At 53.0% G+C, this 12614-nt stretch overlaps 7 protein-coding genes across 7 annotated transcripts; 2 read left to right on the forward strand and 5 right to left on the reverse strand.

Moving 5' to 3' along the window:
- Window positions 1–46: 46 nt before the first annotated feature.
- BKA78DRAFT_247012 (uncharacterized protein) lies at window positions 47–1889 on the forward strand (the record flags this gene model as incomplete). The annotated part of the gene is made up of 3 exons (XM_066884268.1): window positions 47–1068; window positions 1118–1230; window positions 1666–1889. The coding sequence occupies 3 exons, from the start codon at window positions 47–49 to the stop codon at window positions 1887–1889; spliced, it is 1359 nt and encodes a 452-aa protein (XP_066747347.1).
- Window positions 1890–2503: 614 nt separating this feature from the next.
- Window positions 2504–3036, reverse strand: BKA78DRAFT_227718 (uncharacterized protein; the record flags this gene model as incomplete). Its single annotated transcript, XM_066883717.1, has 2 exons — window positions 2504–2537; window positions 2591–3036. Coding segments are annotated over 2 exons (480 nt in total), but the record flags the coding sequence as incomplete, so codon positions are not given.
- A 927-nt stretch (window positions 3037–3963) lies between these two features.
- On the reverse strand, window positions 3964–5033 carry BKA78DRAFT_246379 (nuclear pore complex assembly-domain-containing protein; the record flags this gene model as incomplete). Its single annotated transcript, XM_066884212.1, has 3 exons — window positions 3964–4548; window positions 4601–4836; window positions 4886–5033. 3 exons carry the CDS (start codon window positions 5031–5033, stop codon window positions 3964–3966), a joined length of 969 nt encoding a protein of 322 aa, XP_066747349.1.
- A 703-nt stretch (window positions 5034–5736) lies between these two features.
- BKA78DRAFT_349538 (uncharacterized protein) lies at window positions 5737–7457 on the forward strand (the record flags this gene model as incomplete). Its single annotated transcript, XM_066890823.1, has 3 exons — window positions 5737–6315; window positions 6367–7120; window positions 7204–7457. The coding sequence occupies 3 exons, from the start codon at window positions 5737–5739 to the stop codon at window positions 7455–7457; spliced, it is 1587 nt and encodes a 528-aa protein (XP_066747350.1).
- A 564-nt stretch (window positions 7458–8021) lies between these two features.
- Window positions 8022–8396, reverse strand: BKA78DRAFT_69723 (uncharacterized protein). The gene has a single exon (XM_066893601.1). The coding sequence runs from the start codon at window positions 8309–8311 to the stop codon at window positions 8108–8110; it is 204 nt and encodes a 67-aa protein (XP_066747351.1). The 5' UTR covers window positions 8312–8396; the 3' UTR covers window positions 8022–8107.
- Window positions 8397–9622: 1226 nt separating this feature from the next.
- On the reverse strand, window positions 9623–11357 carry BKA78DRAFT_69729 (uncharacterized protein). Its single transcript, XM_066893602.1, has 3 exons — window positions 9977–11357; window positions 9813–9893; window positions 9623–9708 (listed from the first exon to the last, which is right to left on the reverse strand). Exons 1-2 carry the CDS (start codon window positions 11209–11211, stop codon window positions 9818–9820), a joined length of 1311 nt encoding a protein of 436 aa, XP_066747352.1. The 5' UTR covers window positions 11212–11357; the 3' UTR covers window positions 9623–9708; window positions 9813–9817.
- Window positions 11358–12057: 700 nt separating this feature from the next.
- Window positions 12058–12563, reverse strand: BKA78DRAFT_245741 (40S ribosomal protein eS26; the record flags this gene model as incomplete). Its single annotated transcript, XM_066884150.1, has 3 exons — window positions 12058–12175; window positions 12228–12330; window positions 12437–12563. Coding segments are annotated over 3 exons (348 nt in total), but the record flags the coding sequence as incomplete, so codon positions are not given.
- Window positions 12564–12614: the final 51 nt, after the last annotated feature.

The following is a 12614-nucleotide window of genomic DNA, read 5'->3' on the forward strand; positions in this document are numbered from 1 at the left end:
TCCTCTGAGCAGAACTCCAGAGGAGTGTTCATCTCTTTTCCATTCGATGGCAACAGCTACTCTGTACTCGCATATCCAGAGCGTTGATGCTCGCTCAGCATCGCTCATTGTGCAGCTCCAGCTCGACGACATTGGAGACGTCATCTCGAAGTTCAAAGGCAAAGGTCGAGCCGGAAACGTCGTCGATCAGGAGTACGCTTTTCAGATGTGTCGAGAGGATCTGGAAGCATGGCAGTCCACGTTGAAAGACCAACTAATGGGCCTAAGTATCCTCGAGGCACAGGAGGCTGACAGAGAAGTCATACAGGCGGCCTTGCGCGAGGAAGAATTAGCCCAATCCGACCGCCGCCTGGCCGCTCAGCTTGAAGGTTGTAATCTTTCAGAACCAAATTCTTCGAAGCCCAATGAACCTGCGGAGCCTGGGCTCGATGCTGATCCAGAGTACGCTGCAAAACTCATGGCGATATACCATTCTGAGGAAGCGGCGGCGAGTTTCCTGGAAGAATCTGTTGATTCTAAAGCCGAATCATCAGCTCGTGGAGCTCAGAAAGGTTCCTTAATCCCTCGCAAAGCCAATCGCGCATGCGAGGCATGTCGGGACGACAAGAAGTGGTTTGACCTAGCCAGAGTTCCATGTCGCCATGAATATTGCCGGGACTGCTTGGATCAGCTTTTCCTCGCATCAGTACACGACGAATCCCTCTTCCCGCCGCGCTGTTGTCGACAGAGGATTCCACTCCCCTCTGTTCGGGTTTTCCTCAGCTCTGGGACCGCAAAATCTTTCGAACAGAAAGCGCCAGAATTTGAAACGCCTAATAGGACCTACTGCCATAACAAAAGGTGCTCCGCATGGATTCCGCCTGGGAACATCTGTAACGAAGTCGGAACATGTCCAAAGTGCGCAACGACCACATGCACTATCTGCAAACAGGCATCTCATGGGAGAAATTACTGCCCGAGGGACGAAGCAACTCATGAAGTGCTTGAGCTTGCCGCCCTGAATGGATGGCAGCAATGTTACAATTGTGGAAGAGTAGTAATGCTAAGTACTGGGTGCTACCATATGACGTCAGCTATGACTTTATGACTTGACTCGGCACACACTGATTGTTTGCAGTTGTCGTTGCAGAGCTGCGTTCTGTTTCAATTGCGGGCTACGTTGGAAAACCTGCAGTTGCGCCCATTTCGACGAACATCGGCTACTGGCAAGGGCTGAAGAGATTCTTATTCGTCGACGTCGGGAGGAACCTGTACCTGTTGGCGGACGTTTGGCCATTGAAGCTCCTGGTGTGAACGGTAATCATGTGCTCGATGAAAACCAGTTGGCCATTGAAGGACCGCCAGCCGTCGAAGAGCGTTCGGCCGAAGGTGGATCTGTGGCTGATGACGGCATGAACGAGCCAGTGGCGGAGGAGGTCCCGCAAGTTGAGGAGTCCACCTCCGATGAAACTGTTGCGGAGGAGACACCAACGCTTGATATCGAGGAGCTGGATCAAGGTGCGGAATTTCAGGATTTCCAAGCTGAGGACGTCGAATCTAAAGCAGCTAATGATGAGACAGAGAGCGAACACTTGCAGAAGCAGCAAAGTCTCAGCGGCATTGCTTTCGAAGATGACGGCTTGCGATCTCCAACTCAAGAAGACCGGCGAATTACTCTGTGGCCAGGCGATTCTGGGCCATACAGCGAACCATTGAACTTGGCCGAAATTGAAAAATGGGGTATTCTTGACCATCTTCGGAAATACCATGACTGCACTCACGAGCGCTGGAAATTCATCCCAGGGCGACACCAGTGCGAAGAGTGCTATAAACATCTTCCTCAATACATCTTTGAATGCCGTGGCTGCTTGACTCGCGCATGCAATAGATGTCGTCGGAATCGGCTTTGAGTTTGCGAAAATTGAATCTGGAGCTTGAAAACGAGGCCGGAAGGGAGAGAATGTGCAATCGTTCTGGTCGAAGCGCTTCAAGGCTCTCATTAAATTTGAACAAAGTAACTCGTGTCTTTTGGGGGCAAGGGATGGCGTATCAGGTATCGGTGTTTTCGTCTTTTCGTCCACGGCCGTTCAGATTGGTCATTCTCTGTCTTAGAGTAGCAGATCAGGAGAGAGAACCAAAACCAAGGGATCAAGCAAACCTTAGGACAAAAAGCCTGCTGTTGATGACCGGTTCATTCAAGATCTGTTCTTTCAGCCCCTGTTGCTCCGTCCCTGCCTGCACTCTCTGCACTCCACTATCGTTCCCCAGTATCCGTCCGGCCTCGAAACCGCCAAACTGCACGTCTAATCTCGAAACTTACAACCTCAAGCTCCTCCATTGGCTGCCCAGCTTGCCGACTGGGTCGTGCCAGCTGAATTTCGTCCTCTGGATGCTGAATTTCTTCCATTCGCCGCATGATTTGATTGAACCGTCGATAAAGCCGTGCAAGGTCGCCCCCCTCGGCTCTCTGCCAAAGGTTTCGCTCGTTTGTTGGTCGGCACTCACAAGTTCCCCATGGAGCTCTGCACAAGTAGCACCATTCAGCGCGGCAGACGCAACTGGTCAAGTGTCAGAATCCTCGAAAGTCTAGAAAATGAGATGTTCCACTTACGTCATGTGATTGCAGCCTCTCGTCAGTTCGATCAAACGGCGACACTGGTAGCATCGCTGCCACTTCTTTTTCTTGGCCAGTTTTATCAACTTCTGAGCGCCCTCATCGCTCGGACAGTCTTCATCATGGTGTGCTTCGGCTTTGCACAACGTGCAGGTCTGCGCGCGACAAGATGGACAGGTTCCGATGTCGCTTTGGATGTTGTTGGGTGGAATCCAAGTCGAGCACAACGCTTGCGAGCAGTACGTCCGGTCTTGTGTCAGCCATTCTGGGGCCTTTTCCTTGAAACTTTCAACCGTTTGATGGGAAAGCAAGCCAGTCACAGCGACCAAAGGAATCTCGATGCTGCAGCAGCGTGGAGGATACAAAGTCTCGTCTTTGACCGCGCTCAGGAAGAAGCGGTTGATGCAGGCGGGGCAGTAATCGTGGCCACAAGGGACGCGAGCGCTGTTCCCCGTGGGTTCAAGGCACGCTGCGCATTGCCAGTCTGATCTGCGTTTGTTGGAAATGTCCCTAGATGCCCCTCGTCTGGACTTGGCGACCGCATCTGAAGGAGAGGAGTCCGGGGCCTCTCGACTTTTGGCCAGCTGTTTCGACTCATCGACCTGCCGCTCTTTACGAGAGTCGAGTCGCTTTGATGGCGCGGCATTTGAAAGCTGCAAACGAGTGTGTCAGCAACCCAGTCCGAGTCATTGTCCATAGTCCGAGTCTCTTGCATGAACGACTAAAGGCATTATCTTGATGTCTTCCTCTGGTTTCGCCCTTGTCGTTGGATGAATCGTAAGTACCTTTTTATTTTCCTTCGAAAACAGTTGACGAAGAAGACCCATAGGATTCCAGCGTTTCCAGGCCGTTAAGATTGCCGCCGATGCCATTGCGATAGCCTTGTTGCTCTGTGTTTCTAATCCTTGATTGAAGAATCCACCAGGCAGCTGCTTAGCACTGACAGTGGGAAGGAGAGAGAGGGAGAGGTGGCTCCTGTGAGTTGGTGAAAGAGGTTCCATCCCTAGCCTCGCACCAAGTGATTGTCTGGTCCGAGTTAGTTGTCCTGTAACAAACAAAGGCAGTAGTATACACGCGTGCCATTTTTGGTCATTCGACTGCCATGGTCGCTTCACTCGCCTACGATTGGTGTCGTAGAAATCAAATCGACCTTGAGTGTTGGTGCCGAAGCCTTGGATCTCAACATGTTCTCCCCTTGTTATTTCAAACCAGCCATTTTCGCAACGACCAAATTCTCAATGTCAGGAAAGCTGATTGAAACCGACGTCAGCGCACATCGACAGTAATGTATCCATGGATTTGAGGGTAACCCCATTTTTAAACTCCCAATGTAACGCCAAGTTCCCCATTGGTATCATTTGCCCCGCCGCTCATATTTTGGACGGATCGAAAACCGAATCGATCTCTACCCGCGAACCCAAGCTCGTCGTCACCATGTTCTTAATGCCGTCCCAATTGATGTCATTGAACCGCCTGCCGCTGAGTTGCTGGCCCACTTCAATGGCCTCGGTGTACTTGCCCAACGCGAGCCTCCGCGCCACGACGGTGTCCCGCGCAGCGTGGTACGTCCTACCCTTGCCTTCGAGAAGATACTCTTCAAACCAAGCCTCTTGCTCCTCCGTAAGCGGGAGGTTGATTAGCTCATCTACCACGTTGGAGGGGCTGTCGCTGCGCGAGTGTTGCAGGGCGTCGTCGACGAGTAGCTGGAAGAGCGACTTGTGGTCCTGGACAGGTTGGGTCTCGATGAAGAAGTATGCCTGGATGAGGGAGAGGCGCGCCAGGTACGTAAAGTATGATTTTTGGAGATCGGGGTTCGTGAGCGGCGGGCGGACGGCGTTGTAGTAAGCGAGAGGAAGATGCTTGTTTACGGGCTTGCCATGTTCAATGAGGACACAAAGGATGTCTTCGGTGAAGGCGGGCAGGAGGGAGGGGTGCGTGAGGTATTCCAAGGCCGCCTGTGTTTAGTGTGGTCAACGTCTTGCGCCTACAAATCATCAATGCGCTTACCTCAAACTCCAGGTGGTCCAGATTCCAGAGACCTTGGATGACAATCCAGTACTTGTGCGGTAGGTGGCTCTTCTTTGCAAACGTCTCGGCGACTTCTGCGTCCTCAAACGCGGAGCAGTCCTTCAAGAGGTAGTACAGCAGCGATTGCTTGTAGTGGTCCGCGATTTCGGCGTTGATGATCTTCTCGTGAAGCTCCTCCAGGTTCCCATCCTTGGCAGGAGGGTACAAGTAGCCACCTGTGGAAAGTTAGACTCAACTCGAGCATTCGGGTCTTGCTGATCGCACTCTTGACGTGAAGCTGTCCGAGAAGTTTGTCGAAGAACAGGGAGCCGCCTAGCGTGCGACGGTTGGAGCGGATGTTGTTCTGGACATTTTGGCTATAGATCTCCGTGCCACTCGGGAAGACGGCAGAGAATTCGTAAATGTCAAGCATGACGGGCGCGCGTTGTAGTCTTTCGAGATGCGCGTTGGATTGGTGTTGACGGCGCGAGTCACGTCGGCTTAGTCACGGCCGACTCATGACACAAAACTCACTCCCTGTTCTGCGGACTACTCTGTTCTTGACCAACTCCTCACCTCTTCACTCCAAAGTCCCGAAAACTGCCGCAGCATGCATTATTCCATCATGGAGATCCACCTCGGAAATCTAGACTCTGGATTCTCTCGAAAACGCGTCTCTTTGCAATGGATAAACTGATTCTTTGCCTTGTCCATGGATGATCAACAAGTCATTGTCCCTGGATTCGTCTCCAGGGCTGCCCAGAACCAGGAATGCTACGCCCTTGACTGCCAATGGCGTCCCTCTTTACCCTCGCGTCTTTTTGAACACAGCCAAGAGAATCCTGACGCGACTGATTTCTTTGCTCGAATCTTCAGGGAGGAATTAGCAGTTCGACAGAACTGTTGCCGCTCTTCAGGGAATCCAGGTTGGCTTAGGTCATATCTGCTGTGATCTTACTCAAGAAATTCTATCAATCCTTGCCTCGAGCCATGTGGCAATGCAAAATTCCGTTCATTCCAGTCCTTTTAACAATTGCTCGAACGCGTTGAGCTCGACTCTGCCCTCATCCGGATTGCTTCCTCATGCTGCCCCGCGCGTAACCTCGACCTCTGCTTGATGCTGGGTGTATCTCACCATGATCCGATCAAGGACCCACGTCAAGGAGATTGTAGCGCTCGTTGCGCTGCTTCTTGTTCTGATATTGCTCTGGTATCGGATTCTTTACGACGTCCACGGCAGGAGAAATGACGGTGTCGCGTCTACAGAGCTTTACCAGCAATTGGAGTCTGTCCAAGAAGAGCAGCAGCTAGCGACGGAGCCGGAATCATGGTCGACTGAATCTACGTCGGCTATCACGGCTCTGGAGGATATTATGGACATGGAAGCAACCAGCACCACGGAGACCACAGCGCAGAGCACAGCAGAGGATAACACTACGGCCGCGATCGAGACCGAAAGTGCCACTGACTGGGAGGCCATTGTTGCGGGATTGTCAACAAGCGCATTTCCTGAATCAACAGCAACGGCCTCATCTGAAGCAAGCAGCATGACGTCCAGTGCCGAAGAGTTCCCCATTTCAAGCTCTGAGGAGCTGATAAGTTCCTCTGAGGTAGACTCGAGTTCCACTGCCGAGACTAGTACCTCAAGCTCTGAGGAGCCAACAAGCAGCTCGACTGAGGTTTCAAGCTCCACAGTTATCTCGATGCCAAAATCTGTCAGTATTCCTGGTGTGAGAGCTGCGGACGACGGCACTGACATCTGACAGTCTCAATTTGCCATCGTTTCCGAGCTCTCCTTTGGTCCAGGCGCGGTCAAGCCTCCGGGATACAACTACACCAAGGCCGTGGTAATTCCTCGTACAAGCAAAGAAGACATAAGCTGGCTTGAAAACACATTTGGCGATGACAATCTGCTCCAAAAAGCGGTCTACACGGTCGACAAGCCTGTCAAGCCATACGTACTCCCTTCAAACAAAGGCAACGAAGTCATGGCCTACCTGACCTTCATCATCGACTTCTACGACCATCTCCCGGACGTCTCCATCTTCATGCATGCGCACGAATACGCCTGGCACAATAACGAGCTTCTTGAGATGAGTAGCTCTGCCATGCTGACCCACTTGAATCTGCGCAAGGTCGTCCGCGATGGCTATGTCAACCTGCGCTGCCACCGCTACCCGTCCTGCCCCGACCATCTCTTCCCTTACGCCAAGAATCACAGCGTCTGGGACGTCCCTGAGGAGGCCATCTTTGCGGACGCGTGGTCGGAAATCTTGCCCCACGAGCCCGTCCCCGAGGTCCTCTCGCAGCCTTGCTGTGCGCAGTTTGCCGTCTCGCGCGAGCGCATCCGCGCTCTTCCTCGCTCCCAGTACAAGCATTTCAGGAAATGGCTCATGTACACGACGCTGGAAAATCGCGTCTCGGGTCGTGTTTGGGAGTACATCTATCAGTACATCTGGGCCGGCGTGCCGCAATTCTGTCCTGAGGAACACTCGTGCTATTGCGAACTCTACGGTCTATGTGAGTGCCTCCACCATGGCCTTTTCCTCCTTCACTCCACAAATTCTTTCGGAACCAGACTGACATTTCGCTAACTCACTCAGGCTTTGGCGGCGAAAAGGAATACAACTACTTCTTCCAAAAGAAGGCCGTAGTGACCAGTCTAGCGGACATGGCTCGGCAGCAGGCAGCGTCTGAGGAGGGCAACGCGACGTATCCGATCGACTACGTCGCGCACTTGCAGACCGCGACGCAGGAGGTCAAGGATGAGCTGGACATGGCGTTCCTGAGGGGCATGAGCCCATATTATAGGGCGTTGGAGGCGGGCAGGGAGTGGGTGGAGGGTGATGGCTTCTAGGCCTTTGATGTGAGATTCTCATGACGAAGTGGTGTCTCTGGCGTCGGATTCCTATCCTGTTGTGCTGCGTAGATTTCTCGAGTCTGGCATAGTAAGCTCTGCTGTCCGTTCTTGTTTCTGCTGTCCCCTTCTCAAAACGCAGCCACTTTTCCAACATGGCGCAGTTACAACTCTGACATGGATGCTTGCTATACTGACATTGAGTGTCTTAATAATCAGCCTGCGCGCCCAGCTGCGTGCGCGGATACACTTTTGCGACGTTTGAAGTTGTCAATCCGATTACCAGATTAGGTCAGTCGTACCAATTCTTGTAGTCGCTTGCGTTTTCTCGTCCGCTCACTTTGAACCTATCTACTGGTGTTGTCAACCTCACCAGAGGGCACTCACCACAAGGCTTCTGGTGATGCTTGGCAGGTGTTGTAGGGGTGTGAGCGACAAAGAAGTGAGTGATAGTGAGGTGATTGGCAAGGTGCGCCAAAGGCGTGCTGCGAGTGGGCCAGCAAGGTCCGGCGACGACGTCAACACCATGGAATTACCGAATCAGGCAACATTGAACGTCGCAAAGGTGCATCTGGGGCCTCAGGCTGCCTGTTCAGCCACTATATGTCAGTATAGCAAGCACCCCATGTCAGAATTGTAACTACCACATGTCAGAAAAGGGGGCACCTCAAAAGAGGCTTTGGAGGGTTAGCCGGCGCCCAAGTACATTCTCTCATGCTGCTTTTGGAAATTATCCTGCTTAGTTGGATGGCAAAAGAAAAAAGGCAAAAGACGTGGTGGTAGACTCCGGGCATCGAACTTGGACCTGGCCGGACAAAAAATCGAGCCACTGCCACTCCCAGAGGCCTGGACATTGGATTAGTCACAGGGATGAGAAGGATTTTAGAACGAGGTGAATTTTTGAGAAAGAGAGTAGTGAACCAATAATCCAATGCAGCCAAGGAAGCCGTGACCCGATGAAAGATGTTTCGCTGAACTGAAATATATGTACCCAGGAACTTCTGGCTAGAATGAGAGCAGAAAGAGCAACATGAATTCTGACGCGCTTCTACCTGGGTCCAATACGAATTACGACAAGTGGCATTGAAGCAGCACTGTGTGGCGCTTGAGGATTCGAAATGGTACCCATGTCACTCCATCTACTGACTTCTTGCACATAGTCACTCAGTCATCAATGCCGTCATTTTGACAGTAGAAGCATGTACAGGTGCTCGAGACGCGCAGCCTCGATCTTCCACATCATGTTTATATCCCCAAACCCAGCCACTAACACAAGGACCTTGCGAGAATCAACAGTGATGGTGGTGGCTGGTTGTGGATGCTTCTGCTCCCTACATCTATGCTGCGCCTAGCCTGAGTTCGATTCTCGCAAGGTTCTTTTTGCGTTTTTCTTTCAGTCTTTTTGTTCGCCAGAAGGTAGTAGCTGTGGTGCTTGCTCTTGTGTGTCTTGGAGAACTGGCTAGAGAGGTAAATGTGTGCCGAGCTTTTGACTTGAGAAGTACTTTTTCTTCTTCGGCCGTCGCCTTTGCTGTCATCGGCGACGCCTCACTTTCACTGTCGCTGGGTATATGAGCCGCAGCCGAGACGTGCCAATTCGCGACGGCCTTTCTTCGCTCCCCTATGCCTCCCTGCCTGGGATGTTGCTCGAATTCGACGTCGAACGTCTGTTTGCGTTTCTGAATCCCTCATCTCCTACCAATTCTTCCTTCGTATCGCAACAACACCATGGAAAACTACGTTTCTGGCCCTCCTGCATAGGCAAAAAGCAAAGTGAAGTCTGATAACCAATTGCATTGTTTGAATACATGCTAAATACACATGGCAGACATACAAACAGCCGTAGATGAGCTAGATACCTGATCCAACTGACAATCTCCCGTTATCATGAAGCCTGTGAAATGAATCGAGGAATCTCCAGTAAGTGGAGAAGCGAAGTATTCTCGTCAAGGCGCGCTCCAGTCTCCGCGTTCAGGGCTGAGTGCAAAGGGGTTCGTAGCGTCAGTAAGCAGCCCCCCGAAAAGTTGCGGACGAGACTGGTTCGGGGTTCGGGAGGGTTGCCAATGTGTTCCCCGTGACACTGTTCCCCATAAGCGCTGACTTCTGTCATCGGTAGTCCATTCTAGGGCAGAAACCTGGTCCCGGAGGAAAAGAGAACGCGGAGTTTGTTTCCTGTAGTCATTGGCCGTGGCGACACGAGTGAGAACCCCAGCGGCTGCCGCAGCGGTAGCAGAATTCGGCGCCGCAGTTGCATCTGGGTGTAGAGTCAGTCAGTCTGTTGTGTTAAGAGGGTGATTTGGTTGAGTAAAAGCAAAGCAGGCAAGGGAGAAAAGCACAGAATGATAGTAAAAGACGTACGTACGTCACAAGCCGTGGTCACAGTGACGGCCCTGCCAGCGTTGCCCGCAACGGTAGCAGAATTGGGCGCGGCATTCGCACCTAATGGGAGTGTGAGTTGTGTAGAAAGGGGAGCAAGGGGACGTTGAAGGGTGAGCAGTTCAAACGCGCATGCAGGTACTCACGTCATATGATTGCAGCCATCCGTCTTCTCAACCATGTTCTTGCAGCGATAGCACTGCTGCCAGCCGCGCTGCTGCGCCGTCGACATCAATTTCTTGACATCCGCGTCCTCGGGACACACGCCGCCGACGCCGCCGGTGTGTTCGTCGGCCGGCATCTTGCACTGCGTACATGTCTGCATCGAGCACGAGGTGCAGCGCACTAGAGTATTGCTGCTGGAAGCCTTCGATGTTTTGGACAGGCGCCTGCCGTCTGCAAACCTGGAGCCAAAAATACCAACAGTAGACCTTTGCGGCGGCGCAATGAACTGTCCGCAGCTGTCCCGCGCGCAGTACACACGCTCTTCCGACGGCGTCTCGAGCAGCGCGCGGTTGTGGATGTAGTTCCTTCTGACTTCGGAACTGAGCCAGCGTTCCACTACGTCATAGACAATGGGATGGTCTTTGCAGCACGATGGCGGGAAGGGCTGTGGGTTGAGTCGCGAGATGGCGCCCGAGACGGCGCCTGCGAAGAGCCCTGAAAGGCATTCGGTGCAGTAATAGTGGCTGCAGGATAGACGCGCAATGCTGTTGGGGTACTCGAATGAGTTGAAGCAGACGGCGCAGTCGGCTGTTTGAGCAGTCGGATTACTGGGGGTAGCGGTGGACGAAGAAGTCTTGTTCCTTTTAGACAGTCTTCCGTCGTTGGGTGCAGGTGGAGGCTGCCACCAGAGGGGGGCGACGTCGGAGTCGTCAGAGTCGGACGAGGTACCCTGAAGTGCTCGTGCGTACGCGTAGTCTGCTGCCGCCTGCCTTTCGAGCGCGTCGAGGCGCGCTGCTTCTTCTGCATCTCGCCGTTCCTGTGCTTCACGCTCTTCCCTGATGCTGGCTTCGATGGCGGCTCGCAGCTGTTCCTCCTCTCGGCGGACCAGCCTGTTCCGGCTTGACTCGGGTCTTCGAGGACCTGGAGTCGCACCAGGGGGACTCAAATATGGTCCAGTCCGCCGAATTGCGGGAAGTGCGGGAAAGCCAGCAGGAGTTGAAGGATCAGGGACGTCGAAAAAGTCGTCGGGAAATCTTCGTCCCCGGTCAGTATATCGCTGGAGGAGGTTATCAAGAAAGCTGTTGCGAGGAACTAATATGACATCATCGCCAAAATGCTCAAGTAGACGAGCATTTCTTGAACGAAGCTCTCTTTCCCATTCTTCGTTATCGAAATCTTCGGTGCCGTACCTTGCAGAAAATCGGCGATCGCCCATGTTTGTTGGTGGTCAGGCTAGATTCGAGCAGAGGGCTGGGATCTTGTGTCGTTGACCGGCTTGGAAGCCAGTCATATTCGACTTCGAGAAGCCGGGCTGTCGTCCGAGTCACCAGCTGTCGAGAGGAGTAGCGATTTCTGGATCTTTCAGCATAGCATCCGCAAGGAAGGTTCGCAGCGCGAAAGTGACTGCGAAAAAATAGGGGTAGAGAAACATGGAATTAAGACAGTCGCAGTTCAAGTTGGAGCTCCGCGCTTGGCTGTAGGCCAGCGTGCAGAAGCTCCAGGAGCAACATGGAGGCCATTGGTAGCCCCGGAGTGCCCCTGGTGATTGACGTAGGACGCGGCGATGATTTACTGGTCGATGATGATCGGTTGTTGCCTCAAAGGAACTTGAAGGAGCCAGCCAACCGTCTCCACCGTAGCCTTGCTCTTCTCATTGTCGTGACAAGTCACCGGGAGCGCCCATCCGCCTCATTTTCGAGCGCCAGTTTTACAGGGGTTTGCGAATGTTATGTAGTCAAGTCTGTGTTTGGAGGTCTGAGAATCTTGGGTATCTGCCGTAAGTAAAATCAAAGCTGAAGCAGAGGTTTGGATGACTCCCGAATCTAAGCGAGAGACCTTCACGTCATGCCGAAACGGATAATGGTGGGGGCGGGCATTTCTGCGCGCCCAATGTCGTTTTCGATGCTACTAGAGTAGATCCTTGACCCGGTCCTTGAACACCATGACTTCTTAAAGTGGTCCCATTTTTTCAGGAAGCAAGCCATCACCGAGCCTGTTCAGAACCTTCACCCAACCCGGAATGCGGTCCCATAACGCTCAAAAATTCGCCCTGGAGGCGCGTTTACTGGGCACCAGCAGCGGTCTTAGCGGCCTGCTGGGGGTTGATCTTCTTGCCGTCCTTGTTGTACCGGATCCTGGGCGGGGGAGCGCGGTTGCGGCGGCCCTCGCGGGAACGGACACTGTATCTCCGTCAGCCTCCCAACAGGACGAATCGGAAAGGTAGATACATACCGCACGATCTTGCCGTGGATAGCGCAAGAAACGCAGTACTGCAGCTTGAGGTACATCTTGGGGACGGTGTACTCAGGGAAGACAGAGGCATCCGAGATATCACCTATTACAAACAGGAATCAGTGTTCCGTTCTCCCGCCAAGGTTCTTCTCAATCTCCAGCCACCGGAATGGCGGCTCCTCCCATTGTAGTGTGCGCGGTGAACGTACGGATGGCAGCGGACTCAACCATGTTGCGGATGGTGAATCTCTTGATCGCCTTGTCCTTGGGGGTGCATCGCGAGCAGTTGGAGCAGCGGATCGGCTTGACGTGGCCGCGGCCGTTCTTGTTGCGACCGCTGGGAAAAAGTCAGCGAGGAATCCAATAGTGGAGACAAAGAGACGTACT

This window comes from Phyllosticta capitalensis (assembly GCF_038381095.1).
Source record: "Phyllosticta capitalensis strain CBS 128856 chromosome Unknown BKA78scaffold_2, whole genome shotgun sequence".
Lineage (NCBI taxonomy): Eukaryota > Fungi > Ascomycota > Dothideomycetes > Botryosphaeriales > Phyllostictaceae > Phyllosticta > Phyllosticta capitalensis.